The sequence below is a fragment of the Scaptodrosophila lebanonensis genome, unplaced genomic scaffold, assembly GCF_003285725.1.
Source record: "Scaptodrosophila lebanonensis strain 11010-0011.00,11010-0021.00 unplaced genomic scaffold, SlebRS2 tig00000024-arrow-pilon, whole genome shotgun sequence".
Classification (NCBI taxonomy): Eukaryota; Metazoa; Arthropoda; class Insecta; order Diptera; family Drosophilidae; genus Scaptodrosophila; species Scaptodrosophila lebanonensis.
In genome coordinates, this window is record NW_022060538.1 from 11,446,592 (window position 1) to 11,473,296 (window position 26,705).

General features: G+C 36.7%; 1 protein-coding gene across 2 annotated transcripts in view; it reads right to left on the bottom strand.

The window, feature by feature from the left end:
- LOC115620668 (serine/threonine-protein kinase Warts) overlaps positions 1-26,323 on the bottom strand; it is a 30,657-nt gene extending 4,334 nt beyond the window's left edge. The window contains exons 1-3 of one of the 2 annotated variants that reach the window (XM_030514024.1): positions 26,121-26,323; positions 12,616-13,847; positions 18-2,313 (exon numbers count right to left, since the gene is read on the bottom strand). In XM_030514024.1, the coding sequence (XP_030369884.1) occupies positions 18-2,313; positions 12,616-12,738 (2,419 nt within the window). In that variant the 5' untranslated portion in view covers positions 12,739-13,847; positions 26,121-26,323. The remainder of the gene's footprint in view (positions 1-17; positions 2,314-12,615; positions 13,848-26,120) is intronic. The other variant, XM_030514025.1, reaches the window with a different exon arrangement.
- Between the last annotated feature and the right edge of the window lie 382 nt (positions 26,324-26,705).

The following is a 26,705-nucleotide window of genomic DNA, read 5'->3' on the forward strand; positions in this document are numbered from 1 at the left end:
TTTGCAGTTAAACTTACCGGGAATATAGTCCATCACAAAGTATAGGTTGTCCTTATCCTGAAAACTATAATAGAGTTTGACGACCCAGTTGTTGTCGGCCTCGGCCAAAATATCACGTTCCGCCTTCACATGAGCCACCTGATTCCGTTTCAACACCACCGCCTTGCGCAGCGTCTTCATCGCATATAGATGATTTGAAGTATCGATTTTACGCACCAGCGTTACTTCGCCAAACGCACCCACACCAATGGTCTTGATTTTCACGAACATGCTCTTGTCCATCTTGGCCCGTTTCAGCCGGATATAGTTGCTCTCCTTCTGATTGAGCATCTTACGCATCTCGATTTGCGTCTCATCGGGCAGTCCAACCTTGATCATCTCCTTTTCCAGCTGATTCTTGCGGAACGTGCGCTGTCGATAGGACTTGATGACATTCTCAATGTGCTGTTCCATATAGAATTTGAAGGCCTGCGGCGAGTACTGACGTATGCGGCACTCCTTGCGCTCTTCCTCCTTCTCCTTGGAGATTATCTTTCGCTGCGGTTTGGGAGAGGCATGCTTAATCTTTTGGCAGCTTGCTGCTGAGGCCGCCATAGCGCCGGCGGTGGAGGAGGAGGAGCCGTTGCTGCCGCCAGAGCTATTGCCATTGCCGCCGCCGCTGCCACCACTGCCGGTGCTGAGCTTGGCAGGTGGTATGGGTGGTGTGGTGCCTAGGTTGCTGTTGCTGATCTGCACGTTGTTGTTGTTGCTCATGCTGGGCTTGCTCTCCGGCACGTTATTATTGTTGTTGTTGGTCTGATTGAGCTCGGGAGTGGTGACACGTGCGCTCTGGTAGGGTGGTGGTGGGGGTAGCTGCCTATTGGGGTTGCCATTGTTGTTAAGTGGCAACGGTGGTTTCTGTTGGTGTTGTTGTTGCTGCTGCTGCTGCTGCTGCAATTGCTGCTGTTGTTGTTGTAATTGCTGTTGTTGCAGCTGCTGATGTTGTTGCTGCTGTTGCTGCTGCTGTTGTAGTGCCCGTAGAGCCTGCAACTGTTGCTGCGGCGGTGGTTGCGGCTGCTGATGTTGGTGTTGTTGGGCGGTGGCTGCCTTCGCCTGCATGCTCTTGGCATAGGAGGGTGGTTCCATGCAAGCAGGCTTTCCATTCAGCGGATTCGCCAGCAGTGGTGGTGTGGTGGGTGTGGGTGGTTTAACTGCCGTTACTGGCGTCGGCACCAGCAGCGGTGAATGCTGCTGGGCAGCGGCTGCGGCAACAGCTGCTGCCTGCGCCTGTTGTTGTTGCTGTTGCACCACCGCAGCAGACTTCTGTGGATAGGAGGGTGGTGCAGAGAGCACATGCACCGGTGAATTGCTCGCTGAGGCGGTTACCGGTGACTGTGGTGCCACAGCGGTTTGCAGCACAGGTTTCTGCACCTGTGTCGACTTGACACTCTGCATTATGATCGGCTGTTGGGTGCGTGCTTGATAGGTACGTGGCTGTGGACGCGCCACACTGCTGCTGGAGCTTAATGGCAACATGCCACTGCTATTTGTGACCGTTATGGGGCTCGGGGAGCCGGCCGAGGTGGCTGAATAAATGCCACTACTGGGCGACTTGCGATAGTCCGACTGTTGTGATTGTGTGGGCGATTGACGTGACTGCATCGATGCTGTGTAGCTGGGGGGAGGTGGTGCTGTGCTCACCACCACCGTGTTGATGAGATATGGCGGCGGTGGCTCAACCACGGCACCACTGACTGCACCTGGAAACATGTTCATCGCCTTCATCTGTTGCGTGAGCTGTTGCTGCGCCTTCATACCGTTCTGTGGTATCACCGGAGAGGTGCCACGTGTGGTGCTCGGCGCTATAGCCATTGCAGGCGCTGGCCGCGAAAGCGCCGGCGATCGACGCTTATATGCCGGATTGGATGGTGGCAGTGGCGGTGTCGCTGAGCTGCCGGCTGTGTGATTACGCGGTGGTGGCGCTGGCGGTGCCGCATCACTGAAGCTCGACGGGGATGGCGAGTACTGGCCGGTGGTGGCGCGACTGTTAATCTGCTGATGGGAGTGCGGACTGTCCGACCGTGAGCTGCCAGCGCCCGAATCCATAGCAGGACTGCTGCGCAAATAGTGCGTCTCCCGCTCAATGCTCGGCTTACGAATCAGCTTGGGCGGTATGAGCACATTCATCATCTTTGGCACATGTCCGTTGGCCGCCACAACGACGTCGGGTGAGGGTGACGCCGAAGGTGGCGGCTCCATCGGCGGCTTCGAGTGCTGGTAGTCGGACGCATCGGTGCGGCCATTTACGGCGGTGTAGCGTAGTGGTGTGTAGCTCTGTAAAAAAGAAGGGGAAACGAGATAAAAGAATGATAACAATTTTAATTCAATTGTTTAGAATTATATTATAGAACTTAAAATATTCAGAGTCGATTAGTACATCAATTATATGGCGATCTGCAGCCCTAGCAGTACGGTTAAATAATTTGATTTGTAAGCCTAACCCTACGCCTACGTCACTGTCTATGTAGGAATGCCGCCGTGAACAAAAAAAATATGCATGTAAAGTAGCCGCCACAATCAAAAACTAAACAAAAGGCGCATACACAAAATAAAAACAAAGAGGCAAAAGCGAAAAACGCCTCAAAGAGAAGGCAGAGGAAAATAGAAGAAGAAGGCGGCAGGCAGGAAGGCAATGAAACGAAATCAAATTCTTGCCATCGCCGAAGAAATTCCTGCAATATCAAGCGAACGAACAAACGAAAGAATGAGCGAGGGAGCGAGCAAGCAAAGAAACCAAGAGAGCGCGGAGAGAACAAAAGCAATAAGAACAACAACTACTACATTGTGGATCAACATCGCATTTTGTTGATCGCCGGCCGCCAGCTGCCAGATGTGCGAACAAGGCACACATACACACACATACATATGTGTGTATGTATATGTTTGTATGCATACATACATATGAGGCGCATTGGGGCAACCTTCGGCATGTTTATGTTGCCCAGATTCTTTGCTCCCGCTGGTTTTGTTTTTATAATGCAGCTACCAGTTTTACGCGTTCTGTTACTCCTTTTGTCCCTTCTTCCTATTGTCCCCACATCTACACTATATGCCCTTTCTTTACTCGCACAACTTTTGACAGAGTGCCATGCGCCAAAGGTATTTTAAGTCCGACTTGACAAGCGACTCGATTTCTTTCCTTTGTGTTTTAACATAAATCGATAGATTTTCGTAAAACTCTAAGCGTCGTATTTTAAGATTGGAAGATTTTAAGATACATATATATCCATCCCAATAAAGCAATTAAAAAAAAAAAATTGTATGAAAAATCTATGCAATTTGTCAGCAAATTCTTAGATACATGAAGCCATTGATTTTAAGGCTTGGTGATTTCTGTTACCGATTTATAAAGTCGATGCTAATTGTGGACTTACATTACTATGCTAGGGGTATTCGAAATAATAGTTTAATTTTGTGTGGAGAAATACATAGTTTCTAAATATTAAAAAGTTTAATGTAGACGTACAACAGATTTTATAAAAATAATTTGAAATTCCTTTTCAAATTAGATCATTCGAAATAATAGATTAATTTTGTCTGGCGAAATAAGTAGTTTCTTCATATTGAAAAGGTTATTGTGGTTTAGTTTTTTAAATTTTTTTTTAAATAAATATAAAATTATGAAATTCCCACAGAGGTAGAGCTATTTAATATTTTCCAATTTAGTCACACTTTTGTGGTTGTTTGAAGGAAACAAAGCATATTCAGATTAATCCTCTATAAATACTAGCTCCTAATACTAATTTACATCAGTTGTTTTTATTATAATTTTATCCTCAGATCGCTGTAAGATTCTAAATAAATGAAAAACAAATTCTTATTTCAGTACAAATTTTATCAAATTTGATTAAAATTTTGTTTTTTTTTTTTGAGTTATTTTAGATAAAAAGATGCTTGAAAAAACCAAATATTGCACCAAAAATTCAAATTATTTCAATTAGCTAGTAAAGAAAAAATCTCCAAAATCTATTTAAATAATTATGTAAACGATATGAAATGAAGTCATACGAAGAGAAAATAGGTGATAATATTCCTTTCCTCACATGAATACATATTTGTTTTCAATTAGCTGACAATCTGTATTCTGAAGAAATTAAAACGAAGGACACGAAACCCAACAAAAGCCTGTCTGTCACATCTGCATTTGCAACATGCTTACAAGAAAGCCAATTTACGGGAAATTAGCAAAAGCCAATGGGCGCACTAAATCAGCCAACGAATTGGCGAACGGCCCCCCACAATGATGGTGGTGAGGCCGGCCGCCTACGCGAATTTTCGCGTTATTTTCAAATAAAATAAATTGGATTTGCAAACGCTTTCGCTAATCCATTTAAGCGCCTCGCTGCAATCGCTTTTGGCCACACAGCAACTGAGCGACAATTAAAATAATAAAAACAAAGACAAGGGCATGACCCAGAGAGACAGACAGATAACCAGATAGATGCGGCAAGCAGCCAAACTGGCGGCCAGATGCTGTTGTTGCTCATTAGACTTCTAATTGAGTGTTCGTTGTAAGTACTGCTTATTACCTTGACCGAAATAACTTTGAACCTGACATTTGTGCCAGCTCCGCACACACATTGATGATGATGTACCGTTAGATCAACTAGACAACCAACAATTTTCCGCTGGCATTCTTCAGAGCGTGTGCCCGCCCCCACGCAAAGAATCAACAACAACAACAATATCGGGAGCAAAAAAAAAAAAATTTAACCATGAAAAGCGAGGCGTATAATTTGCCTAAAATCGCGTACTGCGAACGCCAAAAAATACATCAAAATTCTTGGCAATAAGCAAACATTTCGTATTTGAATGTAATATTGTTGTTGTTGTTATTGTTATTGTCTTTCGTTATTATTAGAGGGAGCATTCTTTTCGGCTATGTGTTGTTGTTGCACAAATTATATATACTTATTCGTTTAGGTGAAAATTCCTAAGAAAATAGCTACACGTCCAAATGGCCAACAGAATGCGACAAGTTCGCACGAAAAACGCGCACAAAACGCGGGGTAACATCGCGCGCGATTAAAGACGCGTCAAGCATTATTTTTTTATTTTAATGGGATTTTCAAAAGGCTGCTAAGACATATTGTTGTTATTATTATTTTTTTAGTTATATTAAGTTTTCAAATTTCAATGTTTTTTATTTTTCAATTTCAAACTTTTATGTGGAATTTGGAAAATCGTATTAATTGGTGCTTGTTCCTTTTCTCTACTTTTGTTTTCACTTTTTAATTTTATTTTAATAAATCAACAAATTGTGCTGATTACAATAACGTTGTATTATAGTAAAATATATTACAATACAGATATAGAATAAACTACTATATGTAATTATTCTCAGAAGACCCGAGGTTTGAACACAAAAATAACAGGAAATTTAGAAACTTTGAAAATTAGTCTTTTGTGGTTAAGTTACTTATTTTTACAATTTTTTTTTAAATTTTTATTTTTATTTTTGTAATACTCATTTTGAAGTATTCTGCCATAGAATTTTCTTCACCTGGGGTTACTTTATTTATTTTTGTTTTGTTTGTTACAACAATAACCACATGGACTGAATTGATTTGCAGAGTCTGTAGAATGCTGTTCAGACTAACCAATTGTCTGCAGCAGACAATTGTTCAACCAACGCAGAAGACTCGATTTCGCAGACGAGGTTTACACGTGCAAGTCAATAGTCTACGTGTCTGACCGTAGCTGAAGTCAAACTAAATATTTAATATGTTTAATCTATAGCATATTGAATAGTGTGGCTCCTTATTTAGTTAATTAATTGATTAATTAATCTGGGTAGTTTAATTTAGTTACCTATTATGGGAGTACCTTCGACTCTCAGAGGTTACGCATGCGCTTTTGTTAGCTCATTTATTTTCATTTATTCATATAGTCATATTTTCAATATTAAGTTTATTAAAATTTTTGTAAAGTGCCACTCGAAACGCGTTGGCGTTGCCATTGATAATGTTTGTTAAATTTATTTATTGACGATTGTTATTTTAATTAATTTTTCATCAGTCTCACGCATATTTTGACTCGATTAGGGTGTGCAACGCTTTTGTTATACATACCGTTGTTGTTGCTGTTGTTATTGTAATTATTAGGTTCGTGTCTTTGCTATTAATATTTATAGCATTGTCAAATGGTAGCCGGCTGGCCAAAGTGCCGCCAAAACGTTGCGAGTAGGCGTGAACATGGCCGCTGAAAAAGTGTTGAGCGCTCGCCGCAACGCTTGCCAGCCAATGCATAAATTGTTGTTACTTTTTTGTTGTCTTTAAATTTTATTTATGTATTTATTTAGCTATCTCGCATTTGACTGTGGACTACTGCCCACATATGGGCAGGCAGGCGTCTCTATATATGGCCAGATTATGGGCCAAAGCGCTGACTTGGTATTTAGCGCGCGCGCTCGACTCCAACAATTAGCCGGGCCATTGTATTCGATCGTTCGAATGCCAAATGTTGACAATTCGACCTGGCCGGCCCGGCCCGGCCAGTGGCCACTCGCCTATTCAATGACTCAAGAGTTATGGTCGCGTGTAGGCAGCGAAAGCTGGCCAGAAAAAACACAAAAAAAATATAAAAAAAAATATAGCAGAAAGAAACAAATTTCTACGCCAATGCCAATTGCAGCATAAAATTGTTGGCCTGTCAAAACGATGGCTCCGGCACAGTCATAACAATTAGACGCGGCAACAGACGAGTGGCAGATCCGTTCAGGGAGTCACACACTGAGGCAAAAGCTGATTTTTTGTTTGCAGAATTGTATCGAGTGGGGGTAAGGTTATGGTTATGGTTTTTATGGATGACACAGTAGGGCGGTCATTATGAAATTTTGGAAGAAAGTTCGAACATTTCAATTCAAATCGTAATGCTTCCTCTTTTTATGTAAAAACCAAACGACTTTTGTTTCTTAAGAAAAATGATTAAGTTGGTAAAAAGTTGTGCTGAAGTAAACTCCGAAAATACGCATCAGCTTTCGCTATCTAGCAAGGTTTTTTATTGGGTAGTCTCTCTAAAAGCTTTCTGGAAATTTGTTCAAAGCGGGAACAATATAATTATATACTCGTATAAGCAAAAATACCTAGTCCAATAGCTACGGGAAAGAACTGCTCGTATTCGCATAAAATTAATATTAAAATTATAATAATACAATAAATCGATTAATATTGTTCATTTCTTGTTAAACATATATGAGTTTCTGTAAAAGTTACTAATGAAACAAAAAAGGAGAAAATTTTTAAAATATCAAATTTTTTTTGGATACGTAAAGTACACGAATACTGATATTAAGAGTAAACAAACAAGAAAAATTTTCTGCGAGTTCAAAAATGTTTGAAGGAAAAAATACTAATATATTAAAAAATCGAAATTTATTTGCGATCTGAAAAATGTGTAACGGCATGAAAAAACAAACATTTTTTTGTTTTTATAAGAAATAGTTTCTTTAAAATTATATAAGATATACCTTATCTAAGGTGTTGCCTTCAATAACTGCAGTACACAAATAAATTTTTATTAAATTTAATTTTTCGGAATTGCTAGGAGCCTATAAGTTATTATGTTCTGCATTTTAAGAAAGCTATATTAAAGGATCAATTTTTAAATGAAAAGTAAACAAAATAAGAAAATTTTACAATAACACAGCTTTTGGACCAACAATGTCCAACAAAACCTTTCCTTTTGATTACAAAATTGATACTTAGACTGCCTTTTTCATTCGCTTTGATAGCTTTCACAAAAACTAAGAGAGGAGGCATTTTGTACGCCTGCATTAACGAAACATCACACAGTGGCGCTGCAGGCAACATTTTTATGAGCACAGAGTTGGTGTACGCCCAATGGTGGATCGACAACAGCAACAACACGCAGAGCAGTTAACATGGACGACTAGGCCAGGCAGTACCTAAGACAGACTCAGCCGGATAATGCCAAAACGTGGCCGGGCGTAAGGAATGCAACACAAACAGCAGCAGTGGCAGCAGCAGCCGCATCGAGTCGGCTTTAGCTTTGGCTTCGGCTGATCCTCGATCATAATTTACAATCGCACAAACAGTAGCTGGCAGTCGAATCGTAAAATTTTAAATTAATGACCCGTCAGATCATATTTAAGAATTTTTATGACGTGTATAGAGTGGTGGTGGTGGACCCGTGGCTGGCTTACTAGCTGCCTGCCGCCTGCCTGCTCGCCGATCGTCACAGTTTCCTGCGACTGCAGAAATGAGTTTGCAGATCTTAGTCGCAGCAATTTGGCTGCAGAGTTGAAGTTTGGCAGCAGCAGCGCAGCAGCAGGCGATAAACCAAAAAGCAAACAGTTAATAAATGATTATTGCAACTTGTTGGCTAATTGTAGTGATGGTGCTGAAATTTTTACTGATCGTTGCGATCGTGTTTTGGGGCTGGGCACTCGCAGAATGACTTTTAAATACGAGCATAGCCAGCTGGCTGCAGCAGCTTTCGCAACCTAACGGCAATACGGAATGCCGAGAGGCATTAGTCATATGTGTGATCAGTAGCCATAAAATCGCTCTCGAGCTCGCACTACCTCTCCGATTTTTTTTCGATTAAATTCAACAATTTTCGCTTTTCATTCAAATCAATAGCACCCAGTTGGCAGCCGTGTATTTTTGTTGGTGTTTCTCCACTCAATGATCTAGCTGTGACGTCAATGCGAAAAATCCAGGGCGATCGCGTGCACGAACACAGAGACAATCACACACATTAAAAGCGTATTTGTGTGTGTGTGTGAGTGAGTGTGTATGTGTGTGAGAGAGCACAATGCTGGACACTTTGTCTGGCAGCTCAAGAACATTATCGTGCGCACAGATGATCGCAAACTGAGAAGAGACACACAAAGGCGTGCCACCCACTCGAAAAGCAAGATGAAATTATAGAATCGCAGGAATGCACTCGAATACGGAATACCCTCTGTCAAACATAACATACAACTGTTTAATAAACAATAGCTATGGAATGGGTAATCAATCGTGAGTTGGAATGCTGCTCACTTGACTAGATCTGTTGATCTATTTGATTGATTATTTTTTAGCGGAATTCCCCCCTTGATCGTTTTTTAAGAACATGAACTTAATTACTTGCAAATTATAGTTTTTATAGGAACAATTATTGGCATTACGTGTTTCTTTTTCTTCTTCTTTTTTTTCAACAACTTCATAAGTTAGTAATATTAGCATAGGTTTCGAAAAACGAAATGTATATTACTTTAAAAAAATTCTAGAGTGCCCATTAGGGACTATTAGAACCAATATGTTTAGGGTTTATTATAGTATTATAAGCAGATATATTTAACTGGTATAAATAAACAAAAAAAAAAGGAAGAATTATTGGATTTTGATAATAGAATTGTTTATAGATATTATTGAAACAAGCGATCCTATTGATATTATCGTGTTTATAATAATTCTAAGAGTATCTTGCTTCTTGTGTGGATCATTATTTCCTAAGGGAAAGTAATGCCAAATTGGATTTATAATTGCGTGACTAGGACTTGTTGATATTATATATAAAAAAAATACACATAAATATATATATATTTTTTTTACATTTTTTCTTATAAAATGTAGATAGTTTTGATATAAGGAGTTTTTAGTAGTAAGAACCATTGGATTTTGAAAAAAGCGTTGTATTACTTCATGGATGATAATTATAAGATATCACTGATACTATCGGTATAATAATATTATTATTATTAAATTATTATTAAAAGAAAATCAAATTTGATAATTAATATTGAAATATTGAAAATTATCCTATCAATAATTCCTGTTTATACCAATCGTACCAGGAAGTAGTTATAGTATATTATAGTCTGCAGATATAATACATAGATAAAATTAAAAAAAAAAAACAGATATCAACCTAATTTGCAAAACTTTTTGTTAAATCTCAATACAAAGTAGCATGTTTTTATCTTTCAGAATCTCTATAAGGGCAGGGTTCGTACAGACAAATATATCGTGGGACAGTTGAGACTAAAGTATGGCGTCGAGGTCGGTAACGCTTTCGTTTGAAAAATGATAGCCTTTTGATGGAGGGTATTAAAACCAGCAGCGATCGTTGCGCATACGCCTCGTGTAACCGCTGGCATTTCTCCGCATATGTGTGTATGGGTACAGTACACGTATATACATATAGTCATATGTATGTGTGTCTTTTGTTTGTCTCTGTGTTTGTGCGTAATGGCAGAAGGTCAATTGCATTTCGTTGGCAGTTCATTAATTTCGTTTTAGTGCGCGGCGCTTCATTCTCTGCATTTAAATTTAGCACACATTTTTATTTGCCATTCACTGTGCGGTGCGGTGGTTGTGTTTGTGGCTCTAGCTATTGTTGTTGCCATCCGTGAGTTTTGACCAACATTTATTATGTTTTTGGCTAGACTAATTGCCAACTCCTGTAGACACCCACCCGTCAAAACAAAAATTATTTCGTAGCCCACGCGAAAGCGTGCCTCGTCTTTCTTAAATTCTTCTTCATTTTGTAGTTGTAGTCTGGGCCTTTGTTGTCATTGTTGTTGCGATTGTTGTTGTTGTTATTGCTGCCATGACAAATGTTTTCATTACACTGATGTATTATTTTCATTAACAGACAAGCGATCGGATCGTCTCATTTGCTTTGCCATACACCGCACAGGTGAACAACTTGAGGCTCGTGCCATCGAGTGGGCGTTGAGTTGAGAAGTCGCCCACGTTTCTCCCATTCCCATTGCTCTTGTTGTTGTTGCAGTTCCGTTCAGGTAATGTGGCTGCCTTTGTTGATGTTGCTGCTGTTTTGTTGTTGTTGTTTGTCGCACGACGGCGTGCGTTTTATTATCTTGTTGTTAATTTTTTATTAGTTGTCGTGTTTTTTGGTTTGTGATTTTGTTTAACTACATGCCATCGAAAAAGTTGCCGCATCATTGGAAAAGCAAAAGATTTATAATAGAGCTTATGGGAGTTATACTGGAATTGTGAATTCTCACTCTATAAAACGGTAAGCATTTGTTTATAAACCATTAAATATCTCGCTTTAAAAAAATGCAGCTATTAAACTGGTCTTGTGACAATCTATTTAATGATTTAAGGGAACTCTACGTATATTTTCAACACTAATAGATAAATATGTCAAATTTCAAAGAACTATTAAATTATTCCATTGATTGATATGATACAATGAGCCGATCTTCATAAGACTTCAAAGGTGAAAAACTGAATATGCTGACTATATATTTAAAAACAACATAGAATAATTTTTGAATCATTTTTTTAAAGAGTTATATCATGCATTATTATCAAAGACTCAAGAAAGCCTTTTATTGGTTATAATATCTTAATAAACGACAAGTCTTTGGTACTCAAAGTTTTCAATATTTCAAATTTGTATATGATGACATTATTAATTGTATTTATTTATTTATAAAATATATAATATATAAATATATAAAAATTTTAAAAATAATCTTAATATGTCAATAGATTTTTATGAAACTGAAAAATACCATAAATACCAAATGAATAAATAGATATCTTCACAAACACATAAGATATCCTACTAAAAGCCTAGTTTCTAACATTGTCTATTGATTCGTTTATCAGATTCGGTTCGTCATGTTGATACCTATAACATAGGGTCAACCAGACATCCTTCCGTCTGTTACATACATTTGGCATTTAGAGATTGAAGTATATTAAAAGTCATTACCAATAAAGTTGTATGTATGTTTCAGAATTATTGCAGATAAGTAGGGATTAGTCCTCCCACTCTTCTGCATACAAAAAAAATATATATAGAAATTCGACTTTCTCTAAGGCGAATCTGCCTTTTATAATGATTAGTTATACTTATGAGTTTTGAGTTCTCACAGTCATTGGAAATTCGAATAGTTTTGCATATTCATATAAATGTTTAAATCTGAAATCGAATTCATATCCGAAAAAATTCTGAAGCTACTTAATCTGTTTTATATGATCAATTCTAATTATAAGTAAGTTCGCGACTTTTTCAGTTCTCACAATCAATGGAAATTCCATCTTATACTTTTGAATATTCATAGAATCATTAGTTGAATCATCATAATTCAAATAGTCTTTCAACTTTTGCTGGCCTTTGTACAAACATTCTTGAAATGGATTGCAATTTTCCGTTTCTGTTCTGTATGCAAATCTGAGTTTAATGATATACATTACTATATTTATAGTGCAATCCCCAATGCCACAGTTTTGCATCGCACTAGAACTTTGGCGTATTCATCGAAACTATGAATATTCTTAATTCAATTAGACTTTCACCTACATATAGTATTTCCTGGACTCTGTGTAAACATTCTTAATAGGAAATGATTCAGTGAGTCAGCAATTTCCTGGACTCTGTGTAAACATTCTTGAAATGGAATCCCATTCTGCCTTTCGGTTCTGTATACGAATATGATTTGAATGTCTGAATCCTCACTGCCACAATTTTGAATCTCACTAGAACTTTTCCTGATTCATAGCATCTTATACTATATACATACATACATTTATACTATATATATTGATCTGCTTTAGAAAGCTTAATGTTTAATATCTTTAGTTTACTCACCTGATTATTTCTATGATTATTTTGTACTTCGAATCGGGTTAGATCCTGTTTAATGCTCTCCAGCGCTTCCGCTGTGTATTTATCATTGGGGCGACCCCCCCTTTTTTCGCCCGCTGGATGCATTCTGCTGCTTCAGTTTGTGATATATAGTACTCATATCACAAAATACTCATGCACACCACCGAGTTGTCGACACTTACACACGCGCACACACACACACACGCACACACACGATCACGCACACACACACTACTACTAGTGCACAGCAATAATCTCGTTTTATTATTATTTCTCCTCTCCTTATTTATTTATTAATTTTATTTGTTATTTATGGATGAATATTTTGTAGAAGAATATTGCTCTGATTTCTGGTTGCTGCTTTTTTTTTAAAGTCTAGCGTGGTTTTTTATTTTTTAATTTTTCGGAGTCAAGCGATTCTTTGCATTTTGCACTTGATTTATGTATTTAACGTTTTAAGTTTTGTATTTTCTCGTATTATTATAATGAACGACTTTGTTTAGGGCATACATATATACAAACATACATAGTATTTATGCATGTGTGCTTATGGTATTTTGTTGATTGTTGTTAAGGCTGTTGCTATTGTTGCTGTTGGTTTTGTTGCTCTCACTATTGTTGTTTTCAATAAAGATAAATGTGTTTGCATGCTGCCGCTTGTAGGCTCGACGCTTTGTTTGCGCCGGTTTCTTTATTTCTTTTATCACTCGCAAAAATTCTTCACACAAGCCACATCATTTGCGTTATAAACAATGTGTACATACATATATATTTCTCGCAAAGTCGGCGATAGCGAAGACACCGCACAAAATATTTTAGCCATGTAAATATATATTTTAGTATTATGGCTGTTTTAGGTCTGGCTTTTGTTAAGAATTTTTAACATTTCTGCTGTTGCTGCTGCTGCTGATGATGATGCTGTTGTTGTTGTTGTTTCTATCAAAATGGCTCTCTGCAGCCGCTTCAGCAACGCGGAGCAATTAAAAATTTATACTCCAAGCTGACCGAGCAGAGCGTTGACGGACGACGACACACGAAAATAGTTCGTGGAATTTTCAGTTGCCGCCTCTATGAATGAATTTGAATATTTGAATATAAATATTATTGTTAAACTTGATTTAGATTCTTTAGCTTTAACAACACTTTCGGCTCTCACACACACATACGACTGGCTGGCTGGCTTCACGGAATTTTAATTGACGGTTAACTCTTTGCTGAAAATAGATAGAAACAAACCGTTAGTAAGTGATGATGCACGACTTCCACATTATGATGAAAAAAATAATGCACAGACGATTCAAAATTGTCACACATGTTCTATAAACGCCACAAAACAGTCATTTTTCTCTAGCAGCTGCCAATAAAAAACACTATAGAATAGTTTATATAAGAAATTAAAATAGTGTACAACTGTGTTTCAGAATTGCTCGTCATACCCATTTAAAATATAACTGAGATACTCGTATTACAGATAGACCAAGAGAGACTGAACATTCATTTCTAAAGCTCTTTTCGTGGTTAAAGTTTTTAGTTTTTTTAAACATCGATGTTTTATTCCCAATGTTCGATGCTCTTTACTACTTGTTCACCACTGAATTTTTGTTTTTGTATGTTATACTTTCCTTAGATTTTGTTATATTCTTTGCATTTGTGAAAATATCGTTTGTTGTGAAACCTTTTGTAATTATTAAAAACTTTAGCTTTTTAAATAATATGGCAAATCAAAATAAAATCACTATGTTTAAACATCAATAAAACCTCTTTAAAAATTCGTTCATAGAAGTTCGATGCATCGATAAATCGATGTTCTTCCCCTTACAAAATCGAAACATCGATATTTCTCCAGCTCTAACATGTTGTGTTTACAATTTGTATTAAAAACAATTTTAAATATTAATATAGGAAGGTTACCTAGGGTTGTAAAAATACATCGATTTTTTTGACATCGTCGATTATTTCATGAGTACTCGATTTTTCTGATGTTTTATGCATCGAAACAATAATTTAAAGAAGTTGGAGAGTTTAGAGAAGTTGGGTCAAAACTAAATATAAAAATCAAATAAATACCAAAAAATAAATAAATCGATGCATCAATCTTTTGTCGCCATTTATCGAAGTACAATCGATGGCACTGGACGATAGATCGATTGTGTGAAACATCGTTGCTTTGTACTTTATTTACAACCCTAAACCTTTTACAGCAAACACGATCATGAGCCTCGTACTGTAATTATTTACGAGTATTATTATACAGTGAAAATTCTCTTGATGGACACCCCTCTTAAACAAACGAACACTCCCCTTTTGCGTACAAATAGAGTTTTTACTATAAGAATGTCTCCGTTCCATCTAATCCTTTATTGGGAAGCTTTTTTTATTTTGTCATCCACGGTCACTATAAGTAATCAACACATCTATTTCCAAAAACTCTTACTAAATAACATAGCTTGTATGACAACTATATAATAGACTGATCTTATCACAGAGCCATAAAACTCTGCCATAAAGCAGATTCAATAGCCGATATATTTGATAACTATTTTACAATAGTTTACTATACTTGTGGCGTTGAATATGATTTTAATAATATATTCTGTTTTTATTTATACAAGTATTTAAGAGCGTTCAGCGTTTCCGGCGTCAATCTTTGGTTCGTACTCCTTTGGTATCGATTTTCAAAGGGTGTTTCTATAATCGATTACTAAAGAGGATGTTCCTATAATCGGTTACTAAATAGAGTCTCCCTGAAATCGATTGTGTTTCTACAATTGCTTATTAATTCGAGTGTTCCTACAATGGGTTACTCTTACGGCTTCTATCGATAGCTAATCAGGGTGTTCCTACAAGTTTTCTAAACATTTCTAAACAATGTCCAACCGGACGAAGAAATGAGTGAGCTGTAATTTTCTTAGATTTGTGTAAAAGCATTCAGTAAACTCGCACTCTCAATGAGACTTTTTATATGAGTTGTTAATAATTTGGCAAATTGTCCGTTAACAACAACACGCACTGACAAACAAAAAAAATTACTATATACGCGTATAAACTTTGGGACTGGATTGTGGACTCATTTACATGCCAGTGCCGTGAGTCACAAAAAAAAGCGGCGCATAGTGTGGACAAAGCTTTATCGACTTGCCACACATTCCATTCTTCTATTTCATTTCATTTTATTCCAATTTATTTTCTTTTTATGCTTCTTCTTTGCAAATCACATACGATAATGAGTCGTTTTTCGTGTCGTACGATTTTCATGCATTTCGCTGTTGATTTCTATTGTTTTTGTTTTTCAGAGACTGTCGAAAAGTACCCAGCAGAGAGCATTATGTCATGTCCATATTCTGCGAAACTATAAACAAATTTCTACCAAAAGTTTATGACGGGGCCCATAAAAATCACACTACACAACAATGTGGGGGAGCAATCCAAATCAATCCCATCCAATTAATTCGTACTGCGAAAAGTGAGAAAGCAAACAAAAAAATGTTTGCGCACCTGACTATTAAACAGTCATCAAAGCCTAAAAGCAAACAAATGCACGAAAAAATACACACAATTCGTTGAATCTGGGCAAGTGCTAAATAATTGGAAAAGCAAGAGGCTGTATTGGCGTTCAAATTCTTATATCTAAAAAGAATTTAGTCATGATAAGCTTTTTGTTGAAGTTTTTGGGGGGAATGCCCATAACAGGTATCTCGGCGGGTCTGATAAGACATAAGACTTTTGCAAATGACCATTTATTTGAATATGCATACTTATGTATTGGAAAAGTCCGAAATAGATAAACAGTGTGGGATATTCCTTTTCTATTACTTGGAATTTCCTGAACAGGTTGCCGGCTGCTTAATAACTGAGCTACTTCTGAAGACATTTATAGACGGTTTTGTTAAGTCAAGTTATTGCTAAAGCTAAGCTAATTGGCTTTAAGCTGGGGGGAAAATGGAAGTAAAAGCTTCTATCTTAAAATTTGTAAGAAGTTGTATCTTTTAACCAGAATTATATATCTAATCTAAAGTTTTTGTTTTCAAAGTAAAGTTGAAATTTGCTGTTATTTTTATATCTAATCTAAATTTGTGTGGGAAAAGACTATTTCTGATTCAATAGTTGCAACAAAGACTATTTAATTTATAAACAACTTTTTGCTAATCACATTTTAGTAAAAAACATTTAAGGCGCAAATATGAGAAATGAAATTTGTTATCAAAGCCTTTCTAGAAAAAATTGTATAAATAATATAATATATATAATATATATAATATAATAATATAAATAAAAGAACCCTTTTATCAGCTACCCTATATATTTTATATACTGATCTAATCTAAACGGCTCTAATATAATTTTGTGTTTTCGGTTTGTCAAAGCAATTATCTATATTCTTAATTGAACGAGTTTATATATGGTTGATAAGAAAGAAATTAAATCTATGTAATCCCTAATGAATTATTTGTTGTTGAATTTAGCTGAAAAGTTATAATTTTTCAATAATTATTGGTCAATTAGAGCTACAAAAGTTGAGGCCGGATTTTACAAATTAGCGAACCGGCGAACTGATCTGTAAGTCCAGAAAGCATATTGCTAGCCAGAATTGTTAAACTGAAGAGCAGAATACCGGAACAGCCAAGGGTAACTTTAATTAATGGAGATTTCCCATACTCTAAAAAGCATTTGAGTACAAATATTTCAAATAATTTTGAATTTTCGGATATCGATGAATAGAATATATCAATTTTGAAATAACACATTTTAAACTAAATCTTGTTTATTATATTATTTAATCAGATATCTAACTTTTAATGTGATAAGTTTATTAAATGTTTTTTTTCAGCTTTGAAAGATTGTTGGCTGATTTATAAACCATCTATAGATCGCACTTAAGTTTGGCATTTTAGGGTATCTTTACAGCGAGAGGTAACCTGTAAGACCTTCCTCATGATCCAAGTTATTAATCTCCCATCCAGGTAAATTGCCATTACTATAATGTTTTCCCTATCTTCAACAAAATTGGATTCCCTCTTCCTTTACTCCATTACTAATCTAAAATGGCCACGTAAGATGTAAATTTTACAAATATAAAACAATATTGCGGTCCCAAAGTAATTCAACAAACAATCTCGAACCCGAAAATGGAAGCTAAAGCGGTTACCATTTACATTTGTAAGCTAGTGTAATAAAAACTAGTAAGTCGTTTAGTATTCATTTTAGCTTTCAATTCCGGCTTCACATTCACCATTAAAGTATAATATAGACTATTCGATCCGAGCATGACGAAATTAGCAAGATAGCATCAAAATAAATGTATGATTGAAAATATCTTCATAATAGTAGGCTTTAACTATGTTTTGTGTACTCGTTCATTGGACGACATTCCTAATACGAGCGAAATAAAAAAGTTAATCTATGTTTTGGGCTTGTTTTTGGTTTTATGTCGCACTACGTCTTATAATTCATTTTATTTATTTGGCTTTGCTGAGGAATGTTAATTTAGAGCTACACATGTTTGTATGTAGATGTGAGGGAAGATAAACGAGAATGAAAGTGGTAGCTCTGCTGATAAACAAAAGCACACACATACAAATAGTTTATATATATGTATATGTATATCTAGAGATCTGCGGTTAAGTAAACAACAAGCCGGCAGAATAAATTGCCTCAAAACCCGCAGATGAGTAGGAAACGCCACACGCGCCAAAATTAAATGTCAACAAAATATCGCATAGTCTGCAACTCAACCCCCGCTGCTGACCCCCTCTCTCCATAGGCGGCGGTAAAACGATCGTTTGGATTTGGCTGCCAAGTATGGAAAATTTCACATTCCATGAATGCCACAAAGTATGTTTGCGCAAAAATATTCAATAACTAAACAATTGCAAAATAAACGCAACTACTTGTAATTCACATGCATGCCAAAAACACACACACACACACAAATTTGATGATTTGTTGTATGTATGTATATATGTATATGGGTGTGGGTGTGAGCATTGTACATATTTTGATTTTGATGTGTTATAAAGCGGCTCGACGATTGTGGACGTTATTGGAATTTTTAATTGTTTAATTACGAAAAGTTAATTTTTATTTTTGGGGAAGTTTTTTGAGAGATAAAAGCGTAATGCCGCAATAGAAATTGTTTATTTTGCACACTTTGTTTTAATTGAGACATTTTTATGATCAATTATGGCAACTTAGCTCACAAATTCCAAAGTGATTTGCCAGTTTATGACATTTTGTCGCTTCCTCTTGCCACCACCGAGAAGTGTTTTTGAAACGCTTATAAGAATGTGCAACATTAATGCGGGAAAAAATACATGAAAATATGAGGTAATAAACAGGCATACGAGTAGACAGCACAGGTAGCAGGTGAGTATGACGCTGAGCAGTAGAGAGAGAGAGAGAGGGAGAGAATGCAGAGACCACTCACTATTCTGCCGCAATGTTATGTGCGTTGCGCCAATCACTTAACATTTTTATGTTAATTACATGGCCTCTGTTACGTTTTATGTTAATGGCATGTAAGCCTATTTTTAGTTAGTTTCTCTATCGCAAACGTCACTAAAAGTGCCCATAAAATGTGCAAAGTGAGTGTGCGAGGGTGCGAGTGCCTGTAAAGAGCATAAAAAATTGTCCATAAAAATGTAAGGCTGGTGGAGGAAAATGTAAATGGGAAAGACATGTGAATGCGATCGCTGTTAGCTGAACTTTTCCAGCTATAAGATGAGCTACATCCAAGCTATGCTTTTAAAAATATTCAATTGAATAATCCTACATTAGCTTTTATAAATATAGGTATTTTCAAGCATTGGAAAAGTTTTTTAAGCTAATTTTGTAAAACCAAATAGGTTTTGAATAATCCAATAAAAATCTTTTTATATGTTCAGCTCTGTTTCTCATAAAAAGTATAAATTTGTCCGCCCTTGCTGTCTTTTAAGCCGTCGTCTGCGATTCTCACTTGTTTCTGAATCTTTTTTTTTTTTTTCAAAACATAAACTAAACAAATAGCTCCCAACCCTTTAAGTGCAGGGTGTTAAGAGAGAGAGAGAGAGAGAGAGAGAGTTGAGCAACGACAAGAACAGGATCAATGATGTGGGATCTAACTGGCAAGCCAAACGTATGCTTAGGAGGGTGGGGACAAGAACAACTACGCACTCGCACACTCACACACACACACATACAAACAAACAGAGGTTGACTACTGCGCCGGCGTCGCTGCCTAGCTGGGCAGAAGATAAAAATAGTATTAGTTGCTGATTATTATTGCAAAAATGCGCATTCCTCGGCAACTTATTCCAACCAAGCGGTCGAACGAGGCGGGTCGGGCCCCACTCCGTGACGGGCCGCAAGTGTGCGAGGAGTGGGGATGTGTGGAGCGAGGGGCCAGCGCGGAGAGGTGGTAAAGCGGCGATGGCTGCTGCAACTGCTGCTCCACTCTACGCGCTGTGTTTTCGTTTCGTTTTCCCTTTTTCAAGCACACACACACACACACTCACAAATACTCTGCATGCAATACACACACACACACATGCGCGCGAGCATGTTTCAAAATGTATAGAAAAAAAACAGGAGAAAAAAATTGAAGCAAGCAAGAAAAACGAGCTAAATTGCATTTTCGTCGTACGTCGTCGTCGTTGTTGTTGGCCATTGCCGCTCGTCGATTGCAACTTGCAGCAGCCGATGCCGCTACTAGCGTCGACGCTGACGTTGCATGCTGCGACAGCAGACTAGAGAGACAGTGGCGTGCGGCCAAGGGGGGACGTTTGGCTAAATGTTGCATCAACCACCCACCAAACCCCAAAAACTGTCCAAAAAGTGTGCGCGTGAATGCCACAACAACAACATCAATAACTGCAGCAACAAACAACAATTACACTAGGCTTCATAGTTATTGGGACAGCAACAAGTGAATTAATTGAAAATGTTAACTAAAAATGGAACACGTCGATATAAATTTAAAAATTAAGAAGAAAATTATAAAAATAACAAAAAAAAATTGCTCTTGTTTTCCGAATTTATGGAAGAGTTGGGTAAAAAAAAAGATGATTTCAGTTGAATGATTTAATTGAAATTAGTTGGGAAATGGAGTTTCTGAAGATATTCAAAGAAAGAATAACAAAATTGTAGGTTTCCAAAATGGGAGTCAACTGAAGAAATAACCGAAAGCAACTTAAGCTCTTAATAGATGGGGATTTAAAATTAAAAAATTTCATTTTTAAATTGAATTTAAATTGGTTTTTATAAAAATTTGAAAATAGTCAATCCGCAAAATAAGCCAGTATCGATTTGGAAATCTAAAGTCTAGGAATAAATTGGAAATAAGAAAATGTTAGCCAACCAGCTGGGATGCGAGGAACACAAGGTCACATACTTGGTGTGTAGAAATCTGATCAATAACCTAGATCCCGCTTTTAAGCAGAGAGTACACTTTAGAAAACAACGCCTGTTTGGCGAAAATCTAAAGAGCTCTAACTAGCCACTGAGTACAGTTTCTTAGCAAAAAAAATAGTGCGACTAATTATAGATTCTGTAATATCGTCTTATATATCCGACCAAAGTATATCAACACTATAACCACAGGAGAAGACAAATAGAGTTTGCAAGTTTACAAAGTAAAACCGTGACTGGAATTGATTTTTTAAGTTTTTTCTATCATTAAATAAAACATTTTGAGAAAAATTATGAAAGAAATATTCTTTAATTAGTGACTGGAATTAGTTTTTTAAGTTTTTTTCATTAAATAAAACATTTTGGGAAAAATGTTGAAAGAAATATGCTTTAAATACCCTTAATTTGTTTGGGAATTCTTTTGGAGACAATTTATTTTACAGGAGAGGGCGAATACTTCGTACAACTTCTACTAGATGTGATAAGTTGGAACTTGCTGTCAATATAAAATATTTAAAATAGCTGCTTCAAGTTGTCAGCATACTTTAGTCGATTAGTGTATAACTAGACGACGTACTAGGCACAGGCTTTGATCAGGCTTGGCCTGGGCACTTTTTATCGTTCATTTACTTTTGAAAAAGTCAGCGAGCAACAACAACAACAACAACAGCAGCAAGCAATGTGCTGTATTTATTGCCCTGCTCATGTATGTGTGTGTGTGTATGTGTGTGAGTGTGTGTGCGTTGTTTGTGTGTTTTGGAATGCACACGATCAACGCCACATCGCCTCACCTGTTCAGTTTAGTTCGGGCTGCTGCTGACGGCAAAGGCAGGCGCACAGCCCACAACAGCAGCAGCACCAACAACAACAATAACAGCAACAACAACAAGCATAATCCACTACGAAATTGCATGCTGGAATGTGAATGGAATCTGAACAATTTTCAGCGTCGCTGACGATGACGCCGTCGTTGGTTGTTGTTGATGTTGCTGCCGTTCGGACTTTCAGGCAAAGCGGCAACATTTTGCACGTTCGACTCGTGCATGGCAGAGGGGGGAGCGAGGGGCAAAAGTTTGTTGCTTGACGTATTTTACTCGTTAGTTTATTTTGTTTGTTGTTGTTTTTTTTTTAATACTGTTATGTGCGCCGCTCAATGGCAGCGACAAAAAGCCAAAAAGTATTTGACAATTGCTTTGACAATTGTTAAGTGCCATTACATTTTTGCGGCTGCGGCTGCTGCTGCTGCCCACACGAACAAACACACACACACACACAAACATATTAACACCTATGTATGTATACTGGCACAATATGTAAATATGTCGGGCCGCAGGTTCTCATAAATAAGCTGCTTGAGAAATTATTGTCGCACTGACATTGAAGCGCGTTGCCGTCAACAACAGCAACAACAATGTTGGACTGCCTTTAATTACAAGCGCGCGTTTGCAAGTCAACAGCACTGTTATTGTTGTTATATGTATCTTGCAGTTACTTGTGCCACATTTCGACTCACACACACACACACGCATACATATTTGATTTTGTTGTTTTATTCATATGTAAATCAGCGCAATGTTGCTGCTGCCTGCAGCTACCCACGTAAGGCTTTCAGCATATTACCCAGACATTGCCATTTGTTAGCCATAAGTGTCTTTTCTGTCAATTTTTGTTAAATTTTTCTATACCCTGAGCTCAAAGGAATCTCCACCATCAGTTGGGCGAGCTTCTTCAACTGTCTGATCCTACATTTTATCATTTTTTGCTACATTTTTTAATTTGCATAGCGCTGGAAAATAATCTCCGCAAACTATATTTATTATTTAAGTTCATCCAGAAGCTTTTTCGCCTGAATGATCCTCTAGATCTTTACAATCAGAAGCGCTATGCCGCAACAAAGTATATCATATACAAGTATAATCGAAGTATATGTAAATTTTAATATGTAAATATTTAAATTTTATTTAAAATTGCATATTACTTCTAAATTTTATAAAATTGAAAAGACAATTTGAATTCATTTGAATAAACACGAAAAGATTAAAGCGTAATTGCTTAAGGAATTATGTTTAGTTATAAAGACACTAGTCTGAAATACTTGAAGAACACCCACTGAGAATTTAAAGTAGTCACCTAATATCTTTAAAACATTGTACGATTTCTAGCAACTAAAAAACGACACTTGAGTCAAGTAATTTACATTTAAGATTAAAATATCACCTGCGAAGAAAATAAACTTCTAGATAATGCGATGTGTATGCTAGTATTGAGTTAGAGTTTGAAAGAATAGGGCCATTTCAAAGTTCGATTGAAAAGTTGTTTTTAATACAAAGCCGCTTCGGGTTAAAAAACAACAGCTTCTATTTATATTCCTTAATATCTTGTGCAACAACCAATAATTAAAAAAAAAAATGGATAATATAAGAGTAACTACTAGGATAATCGAGTAATTTAATTACCGTAGCTCCACTCAGTATTCGAACTGGCTTAAAAAAGTGTATTCCCAAAAGGCAACTTTCTGTGAATTAACCTTTAATTTTTACATTTTTTATGTCTTCTTCATTAATGAATGAATGTTTTCTGTAATAGCTACAAATTTTATTTAGGTTCTTATACAAATTTGCCTGATCTTGCCAATGAAGAGCATCTCATAGTCTGCCAATTATGTGTTTCTTATAAAAATTCTTGCATGATGCTGCTGCTGTTGTTGTTGTTGTAATTGTCACGCTTGTTTTTACCGACCTATGCACTGCATAAACATTTGTAGAAATTTGCATGCGAATTATTTAAACAAACGCCTACAGAGATCTGCGATTTCGCAGCATATGAGAATGGAAATGGAAATATGGAAATCTGCACAGATTTGAATTGGAATTTCAACTAGAAAGAATGTATGATGCTTCAAATGGGCATGGCATGGAAATTCTCAAACGAAATATGGAGTGGGGGGAATTCGTTGAAATTGAAAACGTTTCCTAAACAAAGGAAAAATTTAAAGGCACTATTATAAACGCTTTTGTTTATTATTTATAAAAATGTGTGTTTTTCAAAGATATTTATAGTTTTATACGTTTTATGATTTTCTTTTTATTTTGATAATAAGGCAATATTTTCATAAATTATTTTAAAAGTCAGGCTTAAAGCGTTCGAAAAACGGGAAATTTTCGTAAGTCTTTAAAATATTAGAAATAATGTTGTCATAAATATTAAGATCTCAAGAGTTAAGAAATATGTTCTAAGATATCTGATAATTGTTTACAATCTCATAAATTGAATATAATTTAAAATAAACATGTAAATCCAAAATTTTAAATATCCAAGCTAAGGCAATATTAATCATAACCGACAAAATCATCCCCAAAAACTATACAATCATATGCTAACAAATAATTAATTAATAATAATGATCGCGATTAATGGTTAATTAATAATAATGATCGAGAACAATCGAGAGAAAATTGTAAAGTGGGGTGATTCCCCTAAAGAATAAAAAGAAAAAGAATTTAAATTATAATTTAAATTATAGGTTCTTAGTAACCCCAGGAAGGCACGCCTGTTTCATAAATTCCAATAATTTGGAATAATATATGGAATATTAAAAATATTCCACCAATATCGCAGCAGCAAAGGTAAGGGATACAAGCCTCAAAGTACCTTTAAAGTTTACATATTGGACTTCACATAGGAACTAGCCAGACATTATGAGATATTTGAAATATTCGACAAATTATGAAAGTAAAATGTGAAGCAGAACGCTTTCTAAACTCTGGTTGTCTCAAGCCCTTTAACTAATCCTAAAGGGTTGCGTCGTTTAGTGGCATAGGGAATAGGGGCTACCAGACTTTAATTATATGTACATATATAGAATATTGAAAATATTCGACACATTTTTGAGCAACAGTAAAAACAAGAAAAATGCCGGGAATTGTAGTTGGGTTAGACCCAGCTTAGGGACTATTCCACAATACCTGAAGCGAAAAGATTCCATTAGCTTTTGTGTAGGAGATTATCAGTTTCTAAAGAATTATTCCTACAGCGCGTAATCTGCACCAATTAGACATGCATATTTACAGACCCATGTGTGTATACATACATATGTATGTATATATGTATATAGTAGGCATGTGAATATTCAAGATAAGAGATCTCTCGTATGCCATCCAAACAAATGACCTTGTGCATTGCGCCCCCAAAGATCAAAGACGAGATTTTTATACAAAATTTGTGCACAACAGCATTGCAGAAAAGGAATTTTCGCCCCGACTGCTGGCAGCGTGTAGTAAAAATCATTTTCGCACTTTTGTTATTAATAGTTTTTCTTGCATATTTTTGTTATGCTCTTGCCTGCCTGCACACACACACATGCGAATGTGTAGTCAAAGCAGACACAACAACAAAGTAAAAATAAAAACAACACACAAAAATGCAACACTTATTGCCACACAGTGGGTTGAAGTGAGATAGAATATAGAGAGCAACGGAGCAGCAGCTGAAGAATTTAATCCGATTTGTAGTAAAGAGTAACGAGCGCGCAGATGTTGCGGGCGATGTTAGCGGCAGGGGGGCGCATAGGAAAAGCAACAAACACACACACGCACACACACTCGTTTGTATTTGTATGTACGTGTGTATGCATGCAGTTGCACACCACACTCACAGACACTCATACATAGATACGCTTGCAACATTGCATAGTTGAGAAAAATATGTAAATACAAATGGGCTAGCATTTTTATGGCAAATCAAACATTTTCCAAACACTACAAACACACACACACTTACTGACGTCCCCTACCACTATGTAAACGCAGACACACACACACACACGTTCGCAGAATTATGCACTTTTTAATTTCCACATCCATTTTGATACGATTTTTACGCACTTCCTTTTTGGCCTGCATTTACTTTGTACTTTGTGTTACATTTTTCATAAATATTTTTAAATTATTTTTATAGCCACACACTGCACGGACGAGAAAAAATGCACAGGCAACGGCGACGGCAACAAGCGAACGAACGAGCGAGCGACAGCTACACACAATTGGAAATACACTCGCATACATTCACACATACGCGCAGAGCCATAGCCATACACACACACTTACACATGCACGGACGATGGTGTATTGCGTTTTTCGTCGCCAAAAACACGATTCGCGCAGTTATTTCATTGCACTTCTTGCAGATCCATCTTATTTACCTTTACGCGCAACGTTTGTGCATTAACTAATTAAATTTAGTTAGTTAAACACTAATTTTTCCGTGCTATTAGCGTCACGTCGCGCTGACAGATGGTTAACAGGGTTGTGAAGAGTAGCGAGGGCTGCACTGTTGTAATAGTCACAACAAACTGCCAACTCGTTGGTAATTCACGTGCGTTGGCAGCCTGCATTTGGCACAGACAGCTTCTGGCAGCATCGCAGTGGAAGCTGAGTGCTATGGCACGTTTTCCATTTTGAAATAGTTGGCGCGTGTTTTTCATTATTTCAAACAGCATTAAAACCCTGAAGCAGAAATATAAACTAATCAATTGCAACAAGGAAAGTATTAATAAACACAAATTAAATATATATAGTGCTACGTAGTAATGTAATTGTATTGAAATGCTAAATTTCCTGCTTCATAAGTTGGCTGACAACGGCTCCTCTTGTAATTATTGTCTTGTCTTGGCCACAAGCAAGCCACGTAGT